Source organism: Nymphaea colorata, chromosome 4 (genome assembly GCF_008831285.2).
Source record: "Nymphaea colorata isolate Beijing-Zhang1983 chromosome 4, ASM883128v2, whole genome shotgun sequence".
Lineage (NCBI taxonomy): Eukaryota > Viridiplantae > Streptophyta > Magnoliopsida > Nymphaeales > Nymphaeaceae > Nymphaea > Nymphaea colorata.
The window spans coordinates 12919317-12934963 of NC_045141.1; the positions used below are offsets into that span (position 1 = coordinate 12919317).

Below are 15647 nucleotides of genomic sequence, written 5' to 3' on the forward strand. Positions count from 1 at the left end.
GCTCAATTGAGTTGAATTTATCAAAGACTTGGTTGAGTCAACTGGGACATCTACCTCTTTTTGCAATTTTTTATCTGTTGCAGTTTAATCATGTTTTTTTCCACACATATGGATCAAAATGCATGTAAATTTAATTTATTTTGTATCTTTCATTATCTATGCTTTATAATAAAACACGTGTATGATAGTATTAAGAGTTTATACTGTAAATGATGTACTGTCACTTACTTTTGTTACGAAAAAAATGCGAATCAACCAAATCTCCATGTTGACTTGCATGAGTTAACGAAGTAGATTATTCATTATAGCCAATGAGGAACGAAGTCTCAAGTTCACCAAGCATGGAAAGTTACATCATTGGGACCAGTTTCAAGGGTCCATAGTGCTTTTTTCAAGTTCGTTGCTACATTTCAGCAACTCCCACATGGTGGTGATATTTTTTTCCATCTATTTTGTATATAAATTTACCTATAAAGATGTCCCTTTGGATGTCCTTGCACCATAAGCTGGATAACCAAATAGTAAAATTTGACATTATCTTGTTATTACTTCTCTGCTAAATTGTTGAAAAGATGTGCTGGATTGGAAATGATGTACTGTCACTTATTTTTGTTACATAAAAAATGCGAATCAACCAAATCGCCATGTTGACTTGCATGAGTTAACGAAGTAGATTATTCATTATAGCCAATGAGGCACGAAGTCTCAAGTTCACCAAGCATGGAAAGTTACATCATTGGGACCAGTTTCAAGGGTCCATAGTGCTTTTTTCAAGTTCGTTGCTACATTTCAGCAACTCCCACGTGGTGGTGATATTTTTTCCCATCTATTTTGTATATAAATTTACCTATAAAGATGTCCCTTTGGATGTCCTTGCACCATAAGCTGGATAACCAAATAGTAAAATTTGACATTATCTTGTTATTACTTCTCTGCTAAATTGTTGAAAAGATGTGCTGGATTGGCTGTTTTTGCACATCTCAGGGAGGTATAGTATATTCAAATACGGTGATGGTTCTGTCGTCTGTTCATACAAAGGAACATATCATTCAAAACATGGGATATGGATTAGAGTCAACACTGAACATCCACAAGTAAGCGAAATGTCATTTTTTGTACGTTCAGTATTCTCATGTCTAGAGCAGTATACAGAGGGTGTGTTCTCATTGTCTGTCCTTGCTCTTATGTTTCAGGGAAAAATTGCTTCTTGCACCTTATGGCATCGATGCAAAGGAATGGGATCCATCAACAGGCAAGATCCTTCCAGCAAGGTATTCATCAGAAGATTATAAGGGTAAAGCCACCTGCAAGACTGAACTAAGGCGACACATTGGATTTCCTGATGATGCTTCTAAAGCTATTGTAAGATATCATTAAGTAAAAATTTAAAGGGATTTTCTTCTTAATTTTTTAAGCATAATGTTGAGATCCATTACTTTTATTTAGTTGCTCGGGTTGCATGGTTTGGTCTTGGTGCTATCTGTGCTTCTGCCTTGTTTTATGATGCTAACTGCTATTCTCAATGGACATTTACAAAAAGACAAAAAAAAAAGGGTTTGATTTTGTATGTTATTAACATGTTGGCACACATTTTCTTTTACATTTTATGCAACTGGGAAAACATAGTTCTAGAACAATTGTGTAACATTTTGCAAGTTATATATTATCCAAGTTGGCCAGCTTGGGATTCTTTGTTCATGATGAAGAAATGCTCTCTTCAAATCAAATATTTGATCAAACTCATATGTGCCTCTGTGATATGTTTACTCTTCAACAGATGGTAAAACATGTAATGCTTCTCAATTCCTACAGGTATCTGGCTGGTTGAGTGCTGTCTAAGCTCACAATTGACTACTATTAGGTCATGTTCAATTGCTTGGAGTGTGCTTCTTGTGTGTACGTTACAACTTACCAGGGTGCATTTTCACCCTAAAATTAGGTGAAGGGAGTTGAAGATTTCCCTTTCCAACTTTCTCTACTTGACTTCATTGTTAAACCTTCTGAGGCAGTGAGAGAGGCCCTGGACTTCCTTGCTGTGTGTTTGATTGCCTTGTGTGGTGAGGATGAAGTAAAGGTTGTCCAGGCAATGAAACATGTCTTTAGCAATGGGGTTAGGGGCATCTTTGGTACATTTTGATATTTCACTAGCTTCTCGTACAATCTGGTTGATGGTAAAAAGTATATATGTACACGGTTCCAATTTAATGTCATACTAAAAAGATCCGTGAGTTTTCTTTAGTGTTTGAAAAACCATTCGAGTCAACCAAGTTGACTTTGGTGAATCTGTGATTCGGACATCAACCTTGTCAAAGAAATAAAAGACAAAAAACTTGACAAGACCTAGCCATCATGGATAACCTGACTGTGTCATCTAAGTTTCATCCAAGTCAACCAAATCACATGCTGGTTTAAAGTCATGTATGTATATAATTTGTTTTTATTTAAATCATATCACAGCTCAAATGAGTGTTTATTAAACACCTCTAGGTCCTCACAGTTATGTGTGTTTGTGTGTATGAGGTAATGACAGGGTGCCTCCTGGCACACACACACCCACTTATTGTAAGACTTGAGAATGTGTGTCTTTAATCTTTCTGTCCAAATTACATGATGTAAAATATCATTTCTGTCAAATATGTCATGTTGAATGTATATGTAAGGTCTGATTGCAGTAATACTAGCTGTGCCTATGCTTTCCATAACATGGGTCCTGGAGCAATTGTAGAAAGTAGAAACCATTCAGTAAAGTAGCTAGGGCGACTTATCCTTTATAGCATATCTTTTGGACTGTTTATGGTGTCACGAATATAACTGTGGGACATGGCACATCTTCTTTTATCATATTTATTCATAAGTATACTTGTATGTATTTAATTGATCTGTCATAAGTCTAAAACTTTATATTGCTTTAGGTATTTTACAAGTATGATTGAAAATTGCCTTCATCATAGCATAACATAACTTTAAGAACTTATTGAAACAGGAAGTGCTTATCTAAAGCATGCAGATGGTTTCAGAACTATGTTACAGAACAGAATTATGTCACAGCAAAAATAACTAAAACTTTGATGGAAGCATTTTGTTATGATTTGCATGCAAACTCACCTATTTAATTTAAGGATGATTGTTTGTTGAGTCATGAATATTGCATATAGTCTAACAATCTCTGTATGAAGTGCACAGAAAGGCATATAATGTCCATGTTGTGTAATTATAGTGCATATATTATTCAAATTTTGCAATATATATACATATATAACTATACTTCATTGTCAAGAATATCATTAATTGGGAATTTGTTTCTTCCAAGAAAATTTTTATGAAAAAATAGTTTTCTACTACTTTTCTTCGAAAAACATTAATATCAATTCAAAATAGTTATTAAAATGTCTTGAAAAGCCCATTAGAGACATTTTGATTTTGGGATCTTTTCAAAATATTGCAATTCTTATACTAGTTTTTTTTTCCTTTTTCTGTATTTTTTTAAAGGAAAAACATGCCAATATTTGTGACAATCTTTTATGCATGATGAAAAACCAAGTTGTCAAACACAAGCCAAATCACCGAGTTGGGTGGTGGATCCTGAGTCAATTCGCTCTGGGTCAAATCTCAAATCTCTGGGTTTTGAAACTTTGGTTTCCATTGTGATGGTTGAACTGAACATAGTATTTAACAGCATTTTGTGTAAAAGGAAACATAACATTAAAAGCATTGAAATATTGAACCTGTAAATGTCATCTCAAATGCATCTATTGTTTGTTAGATATCATACTTTTCTTTCTTTTTCTTTTGTGTATATCAGTTTTTTCCCTCACATGCTCATTAGCTTTGTAGAGTCTAATGTTTGTCCTTTGTTCTGCAATTAGTCTAACTCATGCATTCCTAGATGCTTCTTTTGCTTACCCTGCAGCCGATAGAAGGTTAAAATTTTTTGTTTTTGTTGGTGTCAAAAAGCTGTACAATTTGGTATCAACAGTCATACAGGTGGATGTCAATTTAGTTGAAGCTTGAGGGCTCTAAGCGCGTGGAATGAGTAATGACACTGATATACAGAACCATAGTTTCCACGTGTGAAATTTTCATCCCGGTTTGTTGCAATTTATTGGAGAAACAACAATAAATATGTGTTATATCAAGAAATTGAAGTGCTTGTTTAAGTAGATCCTTATGTTAGATATTTCGTGAACCACTATTCATTTGTTCTCTGTTTTTTTTCCTCCTTACTCAGTACCTTGGTTTTTCACATGAACACCACACAGATTGCTTATGTATGCACCAAACTTTCGGACCTTGATTTCCAGAATCTAAGACCAGCAATTCGGCTTGCAATGAACAGGGGAGCTCAGGTTGTCTGTCCTCATTATAGAGTATTTCATTTTGTAATATTTGACTGGTTAAATCATTTAACTTTGTTATTTTAATTCATGAGGATCAGTTTGTCATCATGGGTTCCAGTGAAACATCAGGGACAGAAGCTGCAATAAAGGTTCTTCAAAATGAATTCAGGGTAACTCCTTGATGCCAATTTTGTTGGTGATCAGTATTTCGCTTGCATTTTACTATAGGACGCAAGCCATAGCTTAATATCATCTCCATTCACTGGCTTGTCAATGTGGAAGCTGAATTTGGTTGTCGCCTTTCATGGACAAAATAACAATTTTGTGCTTTAGTATTTATATAGTCTTTCTGGAAAGCCTCTCAAAATTGACCAATGAGATTTGAACCTTTTAGAAATTAGGAATGCACGTATAATTTGAACAGAAATAGACTGTGTGTTGAACCTGGAATTTAGCCCTAATTCACATAAAATATTGGAAAATCTCAATGGTAGGAGTTACCACCTGCACTTAGTAATAATGAGAGGAAAAGATATTTGAGCTTGCATTACTATTGAAATGAAACGTTAATCATATGTTCTTCTCTTCCTTCCAGTTTTCCTTTTTCAAAAGGCATATCCATGTTAAACATGATAATAAAAGTAAAAGTTGAAATGTTTGTGCTTCTTTTGTGAGTTTAGTTCTTAAAAGGTTGTGTAGAAACACGAACCACACAGAGAGAGAGTGGAGAACGAACACACAATCTACGTGGAAAACCTCAGAAAGAGGTGAAAAACCACGGGGAGGCTCTGACCTAGGGGCACACCGCAACCCTAGGAGAGAGAAAATTATATTTCACTTAATTCAACACTAAACACAAGTGACAATATAAAGAGAGAGAGAGGAGAAGCCGCCTAGGGTACCGAGCCCGCCTCGGTACCCGCGCCCCATAGAACCGGGTCCAGGAATGGATCCGGTTCCCACAGCAACATATTCTAACACTCCCCCTCAAGCTTGGCATACATGTCAAACATGCCAAGCTTGCTAACATTCTTTTCGAATGAAGAAGTACAAAGCCCTTTAGTTAGGACGTCTGCAACTTGATCTTCAGACTTCATATATGGCAGAATCAGCTCCTTTGAGTCAATGCGTTCCCGGATAAAATGACGGTCAATCTCCACATGTTTGGTCCTGTCATGTAGAACTGGATTATTGGCAAGATTAATCGCAGACTTGTTGTCACAGTACATCTTCATTTTATCTCCCAGTTCCACACCAATATCAGTCAAAAGAATCTTCAGCCACAGCATCTCTGTAACCCCCATTGCAACAGCCCTGTACTCAGCCTCCGCACTAGACCTCGAACATACTTCTTGCCTCTTACTTCTCCAAACAACTAGGTTACCTCCAAGAAAGATACAATACCCTGTAGTAGACCTCCTTGTGTCAGTGCAACCTGCCCAATCTGCATCTGAGTAGCCCTCAATGGTAAGTTTGTCCTGTCGAGTATACAACAGTCCTTTTCCTGGGTCATTCTTTAGATATCCCAGCACTCTTTCTGCACTCTTCCAGTGACAATCCGTGGGAGCATGCATAAATTGACTTAGCACATTTACCGCATACGTGATATCAGGGCGAGTTAGAGTAAGATAGATAAGCTTACCTACTAGCCTCTGATATCGCCCTTTTCCTTCCTCATCCAGAATAGTGTCCGTCTTGATACTTATCTTAGTTCCCGACTCTATAGGAGTAAGATAGGGCCTACAACCAAGTTTGCCTGTCTCCTTTAGTAAGTCAAGAGTGTACTTCCTTTGATTCATAACCAGCCCTGTCTCTGATCGAGCAATCTCTATCCCCAGAAAGTATCTCAGCTTACCCAGATCCTTGAGGTCGAATTCCTTAGCTAATCTCTCCTTCATCTTTCTGTTTTCTTCTTCGTCACTGCCAGTGACAATCATATCATCAACGTAGACAAGGAGAAGACTCACCAGACCACCTCTCTGCTTTATGAATAGGGTATGATCTCCATTTCCTTGCTTGTACCCAGTAGACTTCATAACGATCCTTAGTCTCTCAAACCAAGCTCTAGGCGACTGCTTCAAGCCATACAAAGCTTTCTTGAGGTGACAACATTTTCCCTCTTGAACATACCCGGGAGGCATGCTCATATAGACTTCTTCCTCCAGATGGCCGTTCAAGAACGCATTTTTAACATCAAGCTGGTCCATGCGCCACTTCCTGTGCACAGCAAGAGCAAGAATAACCCTCACGGTCTTCAACTTTGCAACAGGGGCAAAGGTCTCAAGATAGTCGATTCCATACTTCTGACTGAACCCCTTTGCAACCAAACGAGCTTTATATCGATCTACAGTGCCATCAGGTTTGTACTTCACGTTGTAAACCCACTTAGAGCCAACTAGGTGTGTCCCCTTAGGAATATCAACAACTTCCCATGTTTTGTTCTTAGCTAACGCACCCATCTCCTCTGTCATAGCATGTAACCACTTGGGATCATCCTTAGCATCATCCACCGACCTGGGAATAACAACTTTGGATAAGGTTGTGATAAAACATTTGTAATTTGTACTGAGCTTAGCATAAGAAACAAATCTCTGAATAGGGTGAGAAGTACATGACCTGGTGCCTTTGCGCACAGCAATGGGAAGCTCTTCATTCGATGGACTTGGGTCATCCGGGGAGATCACAGGATTGGGATTGGTTCTATCCTCATCACCAACATCTTCCACTGTAGCTTTCTCCTTTCTGACATAAACCTGGCCAAACAAGTGATCCCGGGCAACAATGGGCTGAGCATCCACCGTGACCCCTTCCATATGGCTGCCCTTCTCATTACTGACCGTGACCGTGTCAATCACACTGGGACTAACCTTGTAATCCAAAAACTCCATAAACTGAATTAGCTGATTAGAGGAATACTCTTCCCCTTTGTTCCCAAGACACTCCCCCTGAAGAGGATTCACCGAAAAATACGACTCATGTTCATGAAATGTGACATCCCTCGAAACATACACTTTGGAAGTAGTGGGATCCACACATTTATACCCCTTCTGAGTGGAAGAGTACCCCAGGAAAACTCCTTTAATAGACCGGGGATCAAGTTTTTTGAGAGTAGGGCTATGATTATGCACAAAACAACTGCACCCAAAGACACGAGGAGTAAGAGGCCACGGATTCTGAGTGGGCCACAGGGTAGAATAAGGAGACTGACCATCCAACACCCTAGTAGGCATACGGTTAATGAGATGTGCACTAGTGAGAAGTGCATCACCCCAATACCGCTTCGGGACATGACGTTGGAACATAATGGCCCGGGTAACATTCAATAGATGACGATTTTTACGTTCAGCTATACCATTTTGAGGAGGGGTATAACTACAAGAGGTTTCATGAACAATCCCCTTGCCTTTCAAGAATTCATCAAGGGATTGGGAGACATATTCCCTTGCATTATCCGTACGGAAAGCTTGAACAGTAGTATGGAATTGAGTCTCAACAAAGGCAACAAAGTTTTTCACAACTGCTGGAACCTCACTACGTTCTCGCAACAAGTACACGAACGTACATCTAGAGTAATCATCAATAAGCGTCAAAAAATAGTGACAACCACCACACGTGGGTACTCCAGAAGGACCCCAAACATCGGAATGAACTAAGGCAAACGGATGAGTGGTTTTATTCAAAGAAATAGGGTACGAAGCCCTGACATGTTTAGCCAATTGACACACTTCACAAGCGAAGGAGTCAATTGAGACAGAAGCAAACAAATGAGGAAACAACTTCTTTATTAACTGGAAGGGTAGATGTCCAAGACGCTCGTGCCATCGCAGAACAGTAGATCTATCGTTCACACCAGACAAGTGACCACTCGTGGCAGAAATCAATGCTGAAGCAACTTGTACCGGCAGCCTGTAGAGCCCATCAGTAACCGAACCAATCCCAATCTTCTTCCCCGTCACCAAGTCCTGCAGGGAACAATGATCAGCAGAGAAAATCAGATTACAGTTTAATTCTTTAGTAATACTGCTGACAGAGAGTAAGTTCACAGGAATATTTGGAACATGCAGGGCATTGTGGAGACGGTATTTGTTCAACAGGGACAAGCTCCCTTTCCCAGCCACAGAGATAGAAGACCCATCTGCCATAGACACGCGTTGCTTGCCAGAAGAAAGTTGATATTCTTGAAAGAGTTTAGAGTCCCCTGTCATGTGGTGAGTGGCTCCACTATCAACAATCCAATTACCAAGAGAAGGGTTACCTTGATCAGTCGAGGCAACGAGAGCTTGGGCTAGCTGAGCCCCTTCAGACGTGGAGGACTCCTCAGGGGTAGTAGATAGACGGCTGATGTACGCCTGTAGCTCCTTGAGTTGAGCAGGGGACAACTTGGACTTTGCACCACTAGAAGAATTGCTCTGACTGGAATCAGACACAGAAGGGCTACGCTTGCCAGAGGGAGGACGACCTCTGACCAGTCTCTTCTCGGGATGAAGATCCCAACAGAAATCCACCGAATGCCCCAACTTGTGGCAATGAGTGCAATGTCGGGCAGGACGCTGCCCAGTCCCTGAGGCACGGCTGACAAAGGCAGAAGGGCCATGACCGGTGTCAAGATGCATCACCTGGCGACGTTGTTCTTCAGACTCAACACGAGCATATACTTCCTCTATCCCCGGAATCTCATCACCATTAAGAATCTGGCTACGAATAGACTCAAATTCATCCCGCAGGCCTCCCAGAAACAGAAACGTACGGTCCATCCATTCCTTTTCCCAGTAGAGGGAATGATCTGAACCGCATGTCCACTCATCAGTCACATGATAATCTAACTCCTCCCACTTGGTCTTCAGGGCAGCATAAAAGGCAGCAACAGACAAATCACCTTGTGTCAGAGAGTAAATACTGCGTTTAATCTGATAGGTGCGCAAATGTCTCTTCTTGCGACCATACATCTTTGCAAGCACAGTCCACATATCAAAAGATGTCGGCTTCCGCAGAATGAGGGGCTGAATATCGGATGACACGGAGCTGATAATCCACACCTTCACTTGGCTGTCCTCCAACGCCCACGTCGCCCATTGAGGATCAGATTTGATGGGCGCAGGTTTGTCGCCAGTGATGTAAGAGAGACGCCCACGGCTAGTAATCCCAATCTCGAGAGCGGCAGACCAAGATAGGTAATTGTCCTTGGTCAGACGGATGGAGGTGACCTGGATCGGCACGTTCTCAGTCTTGGAGGCGCTGCCCGTGTCAAGAACGGCATCTTTTTGAGTCCCCATCGCTTCTGCCATCACAAACTAGCACACAGCAACAAGAGGCACAGCAGCGGGAATGAGGCAACGGCGTCGGGAAGGAGGCAGCGGCGACGGCGGCGGGAATGAGGCAGAGGCAACGTAAAGCAGGCGACGGCGCAACACAGAGGCCACCCACGGTGGCAGAAACAAAGAACGGGACGAACGGAGGACCGCGGGGGCGTAACAGGCGGCGGCGGAACAGAGGACGGCGGCGGCGGAACAGTGGACGGCGGCGGCAGAGCAGGGCGACGTCACAAGAGCAGCAGCGACGCCGGAACAAAGGACGGCGGCGGCGGAACAAAGGACAGCGGCGGCAAAGCAGGGCGACGTCACACGGGTAGCAGCGGCGCCGGAACTTCAACGGCGTCGGGCGACGAAAAAACTGGACGATCCTCGGAAAAAACGCTTCTCCAACTCCGCTGGCTCTGATACCATGTAGAAACACGAACCACACAGAGAGAGAGTGGAGAACGAACACACAATCTACGTGGAAAACCTCAGAAAGAGGTGAAAAACCACGGGGAGGCTCTGACCTAGGGGCACACCGCAACCCTAGGAGAGAGAAAATTATATTTCACTTAATTCAACACTAAACACAAGTGACAATATAAAGAGAGAGAGAGGAGAAGCCGCCTAGGGTACCGAGCCCGCCTCGGTACCCGCGCCCCATAGAACCGGGTCCAGGAATGGATCCGGTTCCCACAGCAACATATTCTAACAGGTTGGATAGAAACACTCAAGAGATTAACTAAAATCCTTATGTCATTTTTAGACGGTAAGAATTTGGCTATGATGGATAAGCTGATTTATTGTAAGAACATGCCTACTTGACTTTGACCACCTTCATTTTCTACTAAAGGGAAAGGAAATTACTTTCTTTCGGGGTTTCCCAGCTATCTGGGCTAGGAATTGAGATGGCTGGTTCCCAAAAGGGCCAAAACAATGTCTTTAATGGTGGAAATCCAGGAATGAGCTGCAGTCAACTGCATTGACTCTTGGTGCCAATGTTCTCTGTAATTATTTAATGACAAAACTTCCTTTCTTCAACATTCACTTGCCTTAAAGGAAGTTTCAGCTATGCTCCTTTCTATGGGTGAGAGAAGCCATCCTCCTCCTAGGCCCTTCCACATACCACCTAGTGGCTAAAGCCGCAGTATAATGTATCTCTTCTATGGAGGAAAATCCTACTCTTACAGGACTTGGACCCTTTGTGCAAACTGAAAGGTAACTAGAAAACCTAATTCAATATCCACTATAATAGTCCTTCCAGGCATGTCCATGTGGCATAGCGAGGAACCATCCATCTATGTAGTGAATGTGAGATTCATGTACTGAAAATGTACTTTCATGAACCCTTGGTCTTATCTCCCTTCATTCCTCTATTGTCATTTGTTGTTAGCTAAGCCAAATGATGATCACTGTGCGATTCCTTATACACTGCAGATTGGGATGTTAGCATGTCATTCCTTCTCCAGAATTGGTGAGGACCAGATTATAAACTTTTCATTGCGAATGTGCATCTGAGCTAGATTACATATTAATAAGATATATTCGGACATTTGATTTGAATCTACTAGTAATGTTTCATATTTGGAACACTAAAGTAGGATTGAGGACCCCTCAAATCAGTTTTTAATTTTATTTAGTCTTATCTAGTTCAGATCCAGGTCAGAACAATTAACTGCCATTCTTAAACAGAAATAGCACGTTTTTAGCTTTTGTAAGGACCTAAATTTAGAGCATGTGTTCAGGTTAATTCTGTCACACCCCAACACTTTGACACCCAAATAAATTTTCTTTTTGTTAAAACATAAAACATTAAGGTGTGACGACACAACACTTCAAAAGGAAATGAACTATGCAATTTAAAACAATGGGGCAACTTTCATTTATATAACAATTTTCAGTTCATACAAAAATCACATCATACTTCTCAATATATATATGACAAAAATGTCTCCAAATCACAACATTGATGCCTAACAAAAATAAGACATCAATATGACCAAAACAAGATGCGCCGGCACTACAAAAGACCCAAAACTTCTGCAGTAGGATGTGAGTAGAGCCACCTGATCAACCTGCTGCCCCGAGTCCGCCAAACCTGAAAAAAATAAAACAACAGAAGGCTTAGCCTTCATAGTATGACAACAAGCCAAAAAATTCCCTAACTCTCTTAGGTAAGGGCTCAAAAATGGAGTATAACAGTTACAAAAGTCAATCGCTATCATGTCGTAGTAGGGCGCACAAGCACAAGACTTGTTATGGAAGCCATTCACATATACTACGACATGTAAATGCTTCTCAGTGGCCACAATAAACACATTTAACAATCACATTCACTTCATTCAGATACACTTCATTCACATTCTTTTCATTTACATTAGCTTTAGTGAATTGACAGTTCCTGTGGGTGCACGCACAGACATGTGCACATCGCGGGCAGTCTGCAGCCGAGAGACAACCCCTGTGGTGGCCCGAAACAATATGGATCCATTCACGCTGCAGCGGAAGAGCACTCGTCCACGCTGCAGCGGAAGAATACTCGTCCATGGATGTGTGAATTCCAATAAGAGATACTCAGTCTTCCCTAGGACACCCAGTTTGGGAAGGCGGGAGCCCAACACTCCATGCACATCACACAACAATAACTTGGGGTCTTGCACCGCCTGCGTTCCGAACAGACGAGACCAATGGCGAAGGCGGGACAACTCCCAAACACATTGCCACAACCCACTGGCCTCTCATCTCTTATTCTACATTGCCACAACCCACTGGCCTCTCATCTCTTATTCTACATTGCCACAACCCACTGGCCTCTCATCTCTTATTTTTTCTTACTTATCATTAGGAAAACACATTTACAAAATGACCGGCTAGCTCACGGGGTTGGTTCACTTCACGAGTGCACTCATACCTCTAATTGCCTCCACATAAGGGCTACACATATCATTAACATTCTTAGCTAGCCGTCATAACATTACGGGTACAATTACCCTCCAATTTCATTCATTGCATTGTGCTCATGGCACTGCATACGAAACATTACAACATTCACATCACTCAACACATCAATCATATCTTTTAAAACTTAGCCGAACTATAAAGAGTAGTCTCGATCTGTGATTGGCTCGTAGTTGTCCTATGTAGTTATCATTCTAGGATGTTTTCTAATGCACAATTGGGGTCGAGGAGATACTAGACTCGATGCTCCACCTCATCTGTCCTAAACAGTTATCAATTCTAACATGCACATGCAATTGCCAAACATTCAATCATATTACAATCATTCAATCACATCACAATCACAGGATCCAACGATCCTGCAAACACACATTCGAAAGTCGGCCCTAGGCAGGGATTTGCCTGGAATGCCGCCATACCTGCCACGCGTCCACAAAACACCCAATATGCCTCGAGCTTCAAATCTGGTTGCTCAAGGTCTATTGGACGTGTCCGGTGTACCTGCAAACACAATTACACGATAAGTTTTCTACTCGTTTCGCTTTACAATTTATACAAATATGAAACATAATCATTGAGGCATGTCATCACCTCAAGAGGGTGTCGACGTGTAGTATCGACCCACAAAGCCCTCAAAAAGGTCTCTTCCCAACAATTACTCCCAACTCATATGCTCTTTCCAACCAACAACGCAATACGCCCATCGACAATCGCATGCGCCACATGTTTACTAAAACGGTTCTAAATCTTCTCAGCCACATCAAATCTCTACCATGTTTCCAAATAGCTTCGAAAATCAACTCATAATGCTAAAGAGATAGACATACATGTGGACCCTCGTCCTTCTCAAAATAGTCCTAAACTTTTCCCAAAATAGCAACTTCACTAGCATGCATTCTAAATCATCAAATCTTAAGTCTAGCATACCCAATCATTAATTATATGTCCGCTAACATAAAATATTAAACAATTTAGGCTCGATTAGGCCTCGCTCACCCCAATCTTAAAGTTCAAACTGTCGTAGTGATCTCGGGCCCCGGCAGCCACCTCAAATGTTCGATTGATCCCCAAACGACAAAAGTCATTCAATGTCGTCACCACCAACGCCTTCTATTCGTTGTTATGAGGGGGAAGACGCGTCCCCAAACTGCAATTCCAACCCAATAACAATAAGGAGGTGAAAAATAGTGAAAGAGGGTTAAAAAGGAGGGTCTGCTGAGAGAAGAAGACAGTCGGCTGTGAGATAGGTTGTTCGGTTGAGGGAGAGTGCTCGGTTGAGGGGTTGACGGTAAGGAGAGAGTTCAACTGGAGAGAGTGTGGGCAGAAGAGAGTGCAAACAGAGAGGGGAGATGAGCTGAGGGAGTTCGGATAGAGGGGAGGGACAGATAGAGAACAGCAAAAGGGAGATGAAGAAGAAAGAAGAGACAGAGAGAGAATGCAAAGAAAGAGAGAGACAGGCAGAGAGAGAGGGCGTGTGAGGAGGGTGGGAGGAAGAGGGTTGCGCAGGAGGGAGGCCGTGCGGGAGAGAGGGAGAAGACTCGGGTTAGAGGGAAAACGACAGAAACAACATGAGAGGGAGGAGGAGAAGAAAGAAGAAAGAAGAGAGAAGAGGCAAGGGAACGACAGGGCTCACCTTATGCGCCGCCGTTGTTCACCCTCGTCACCGCCCTGCTCTAACCTCTGTCTTCTTCTTCTTTGCGCTGGCACGAGAGGCAACGAAGGGGGAACTGAGAAGAAGACGAGGGGGAAGAGGGAAAGATGAGGGAGAAGAGGCATCGGGCTCCCACGCGGGTGGGTTCGGGTCTGGGTCTGGACCTGATCCGGCCCACCTGCAAAAGACGAGCGTTACAAATTCAGCTCAGTCTCATTGAATCCTTTTTTAGATCCAAATTTGGACTCAAATGGGTTAAATAATATTTCACAAACTGACCTAATAGGGTCCAGCATGCATCCAATACTTTCTCGCTTGTAGTTTGACCAGGCCTATCTTTACAGAAACTGTATCCATGCACAGATATAGATAATCGGAAGAAGTAAGCACACAACAAGAAAAACATAATGCATGAGTTCCTGGCTACATGACATGAATGCAGGTGTCCAGTGCAAATCTAGGTGTAGATGCTGGTACAGGTTCAGCGGAGTGTATACACATGTTTATGAGTGAACATACAATGAAAAGCACAATTATTGGTATAGATCATTGTTAGAATATATTGTAATGGGGAACCGAGTCCATATCTGGACCCGGTCCTATGGGGCACGGATACCGAGGCAGGCTTGGTATCCTAGGCGGCACTCTTTCTCTCCCTCCTATATATTCTTCACTTACATGTAATTGTTGAGTTAAGTGAATGTGATTTTCTCTCTCCTAGGGTTGCGGTTTGCCCCTAGGTCAGAGCTTCCCCGTGGTTTTTCACCTCTTTCTGAGGTTTTCCACGTATACTGTGTGTGTTTTCTCTACTCTCTCCTTGTGGTTCGTGTTTCTACATGGTATCAGAGCCACCGCGTGTGAGATCGTTGGTGTGCAAGTAGTGCTTTTCCGCCGTTCACGTGTTGCCCCCGTTGCCGTTTCCAGCACCGCCGCCGACACTATTCCCAGCGCCACTGCCGTCGTTGTTTCTACTGCTGTCGCCGACCAGGAACGCCGTCCAGGAACGCTGCCGTCGTCCGGCACCGCCGTCGTCATCGTTCCCAGCGCTGTTCTGCCCTGCCCTGCTGCCGTCGCCGGTGTGGATCTCTTCTTTGCTGCCGCCGTTCCCAGCGTCGTCCTGCCCTGCCCTGCTGCCGTCGCCGTCGTTATCAGCGCCGCCCTGCCCTGCTGCCGTCACAGGTCCCAGCGCCGCCGTCGACTGGTTTTTTCTCCGCTGCCCTCTTCTTCCGCGTCGCCGCCGGCTGTCTTGTTTTCGCCGCCGGCCAGTTGTGACCTTATTTGGGGATTGCCATGGCTGACGCAGTGATTTCCAAGCTTGATGATGTCCTGGACACGGGCAGCAATACCAAGGGTGAGAACTTGCCTGTTCATGTCACCTCCATTCGGCTGAACAAGGATAACTATCTC

General features: G+C 42.7%; 1 protein-coding gene across 2 annotated transcripts in view; it reads left to right on the forward strand.

Annotated features, from left to right (window-relative positions):
- Window positions 1–15647, forward strand: part of LOC116252737 (uncharacterized) — a 64911-nt gene that overhangs the window by 41340 nt on the left and 7924 nt on the right. For both annotated transcript variants that reach the window (XM_031627224.2, XM_031627223.2), the window contains exons 12-15: window positions 985–1094; window positions 1194–1362; window positions 4260–4346; window positions 4436–4507. In XM_031627224.2, the coding sequence (XP_031483084.1) occupies window positions 985–1094; window positions 1194–1362; window positions 4260–4346; window positions 4436–4507 (438 nt within the window). The remainder of the gene's footprint in view (window positions 1–984; window positions 1095–1193; window positions 1363–4259; window positions 4347–4435; window positions 4508–15647) is intronic.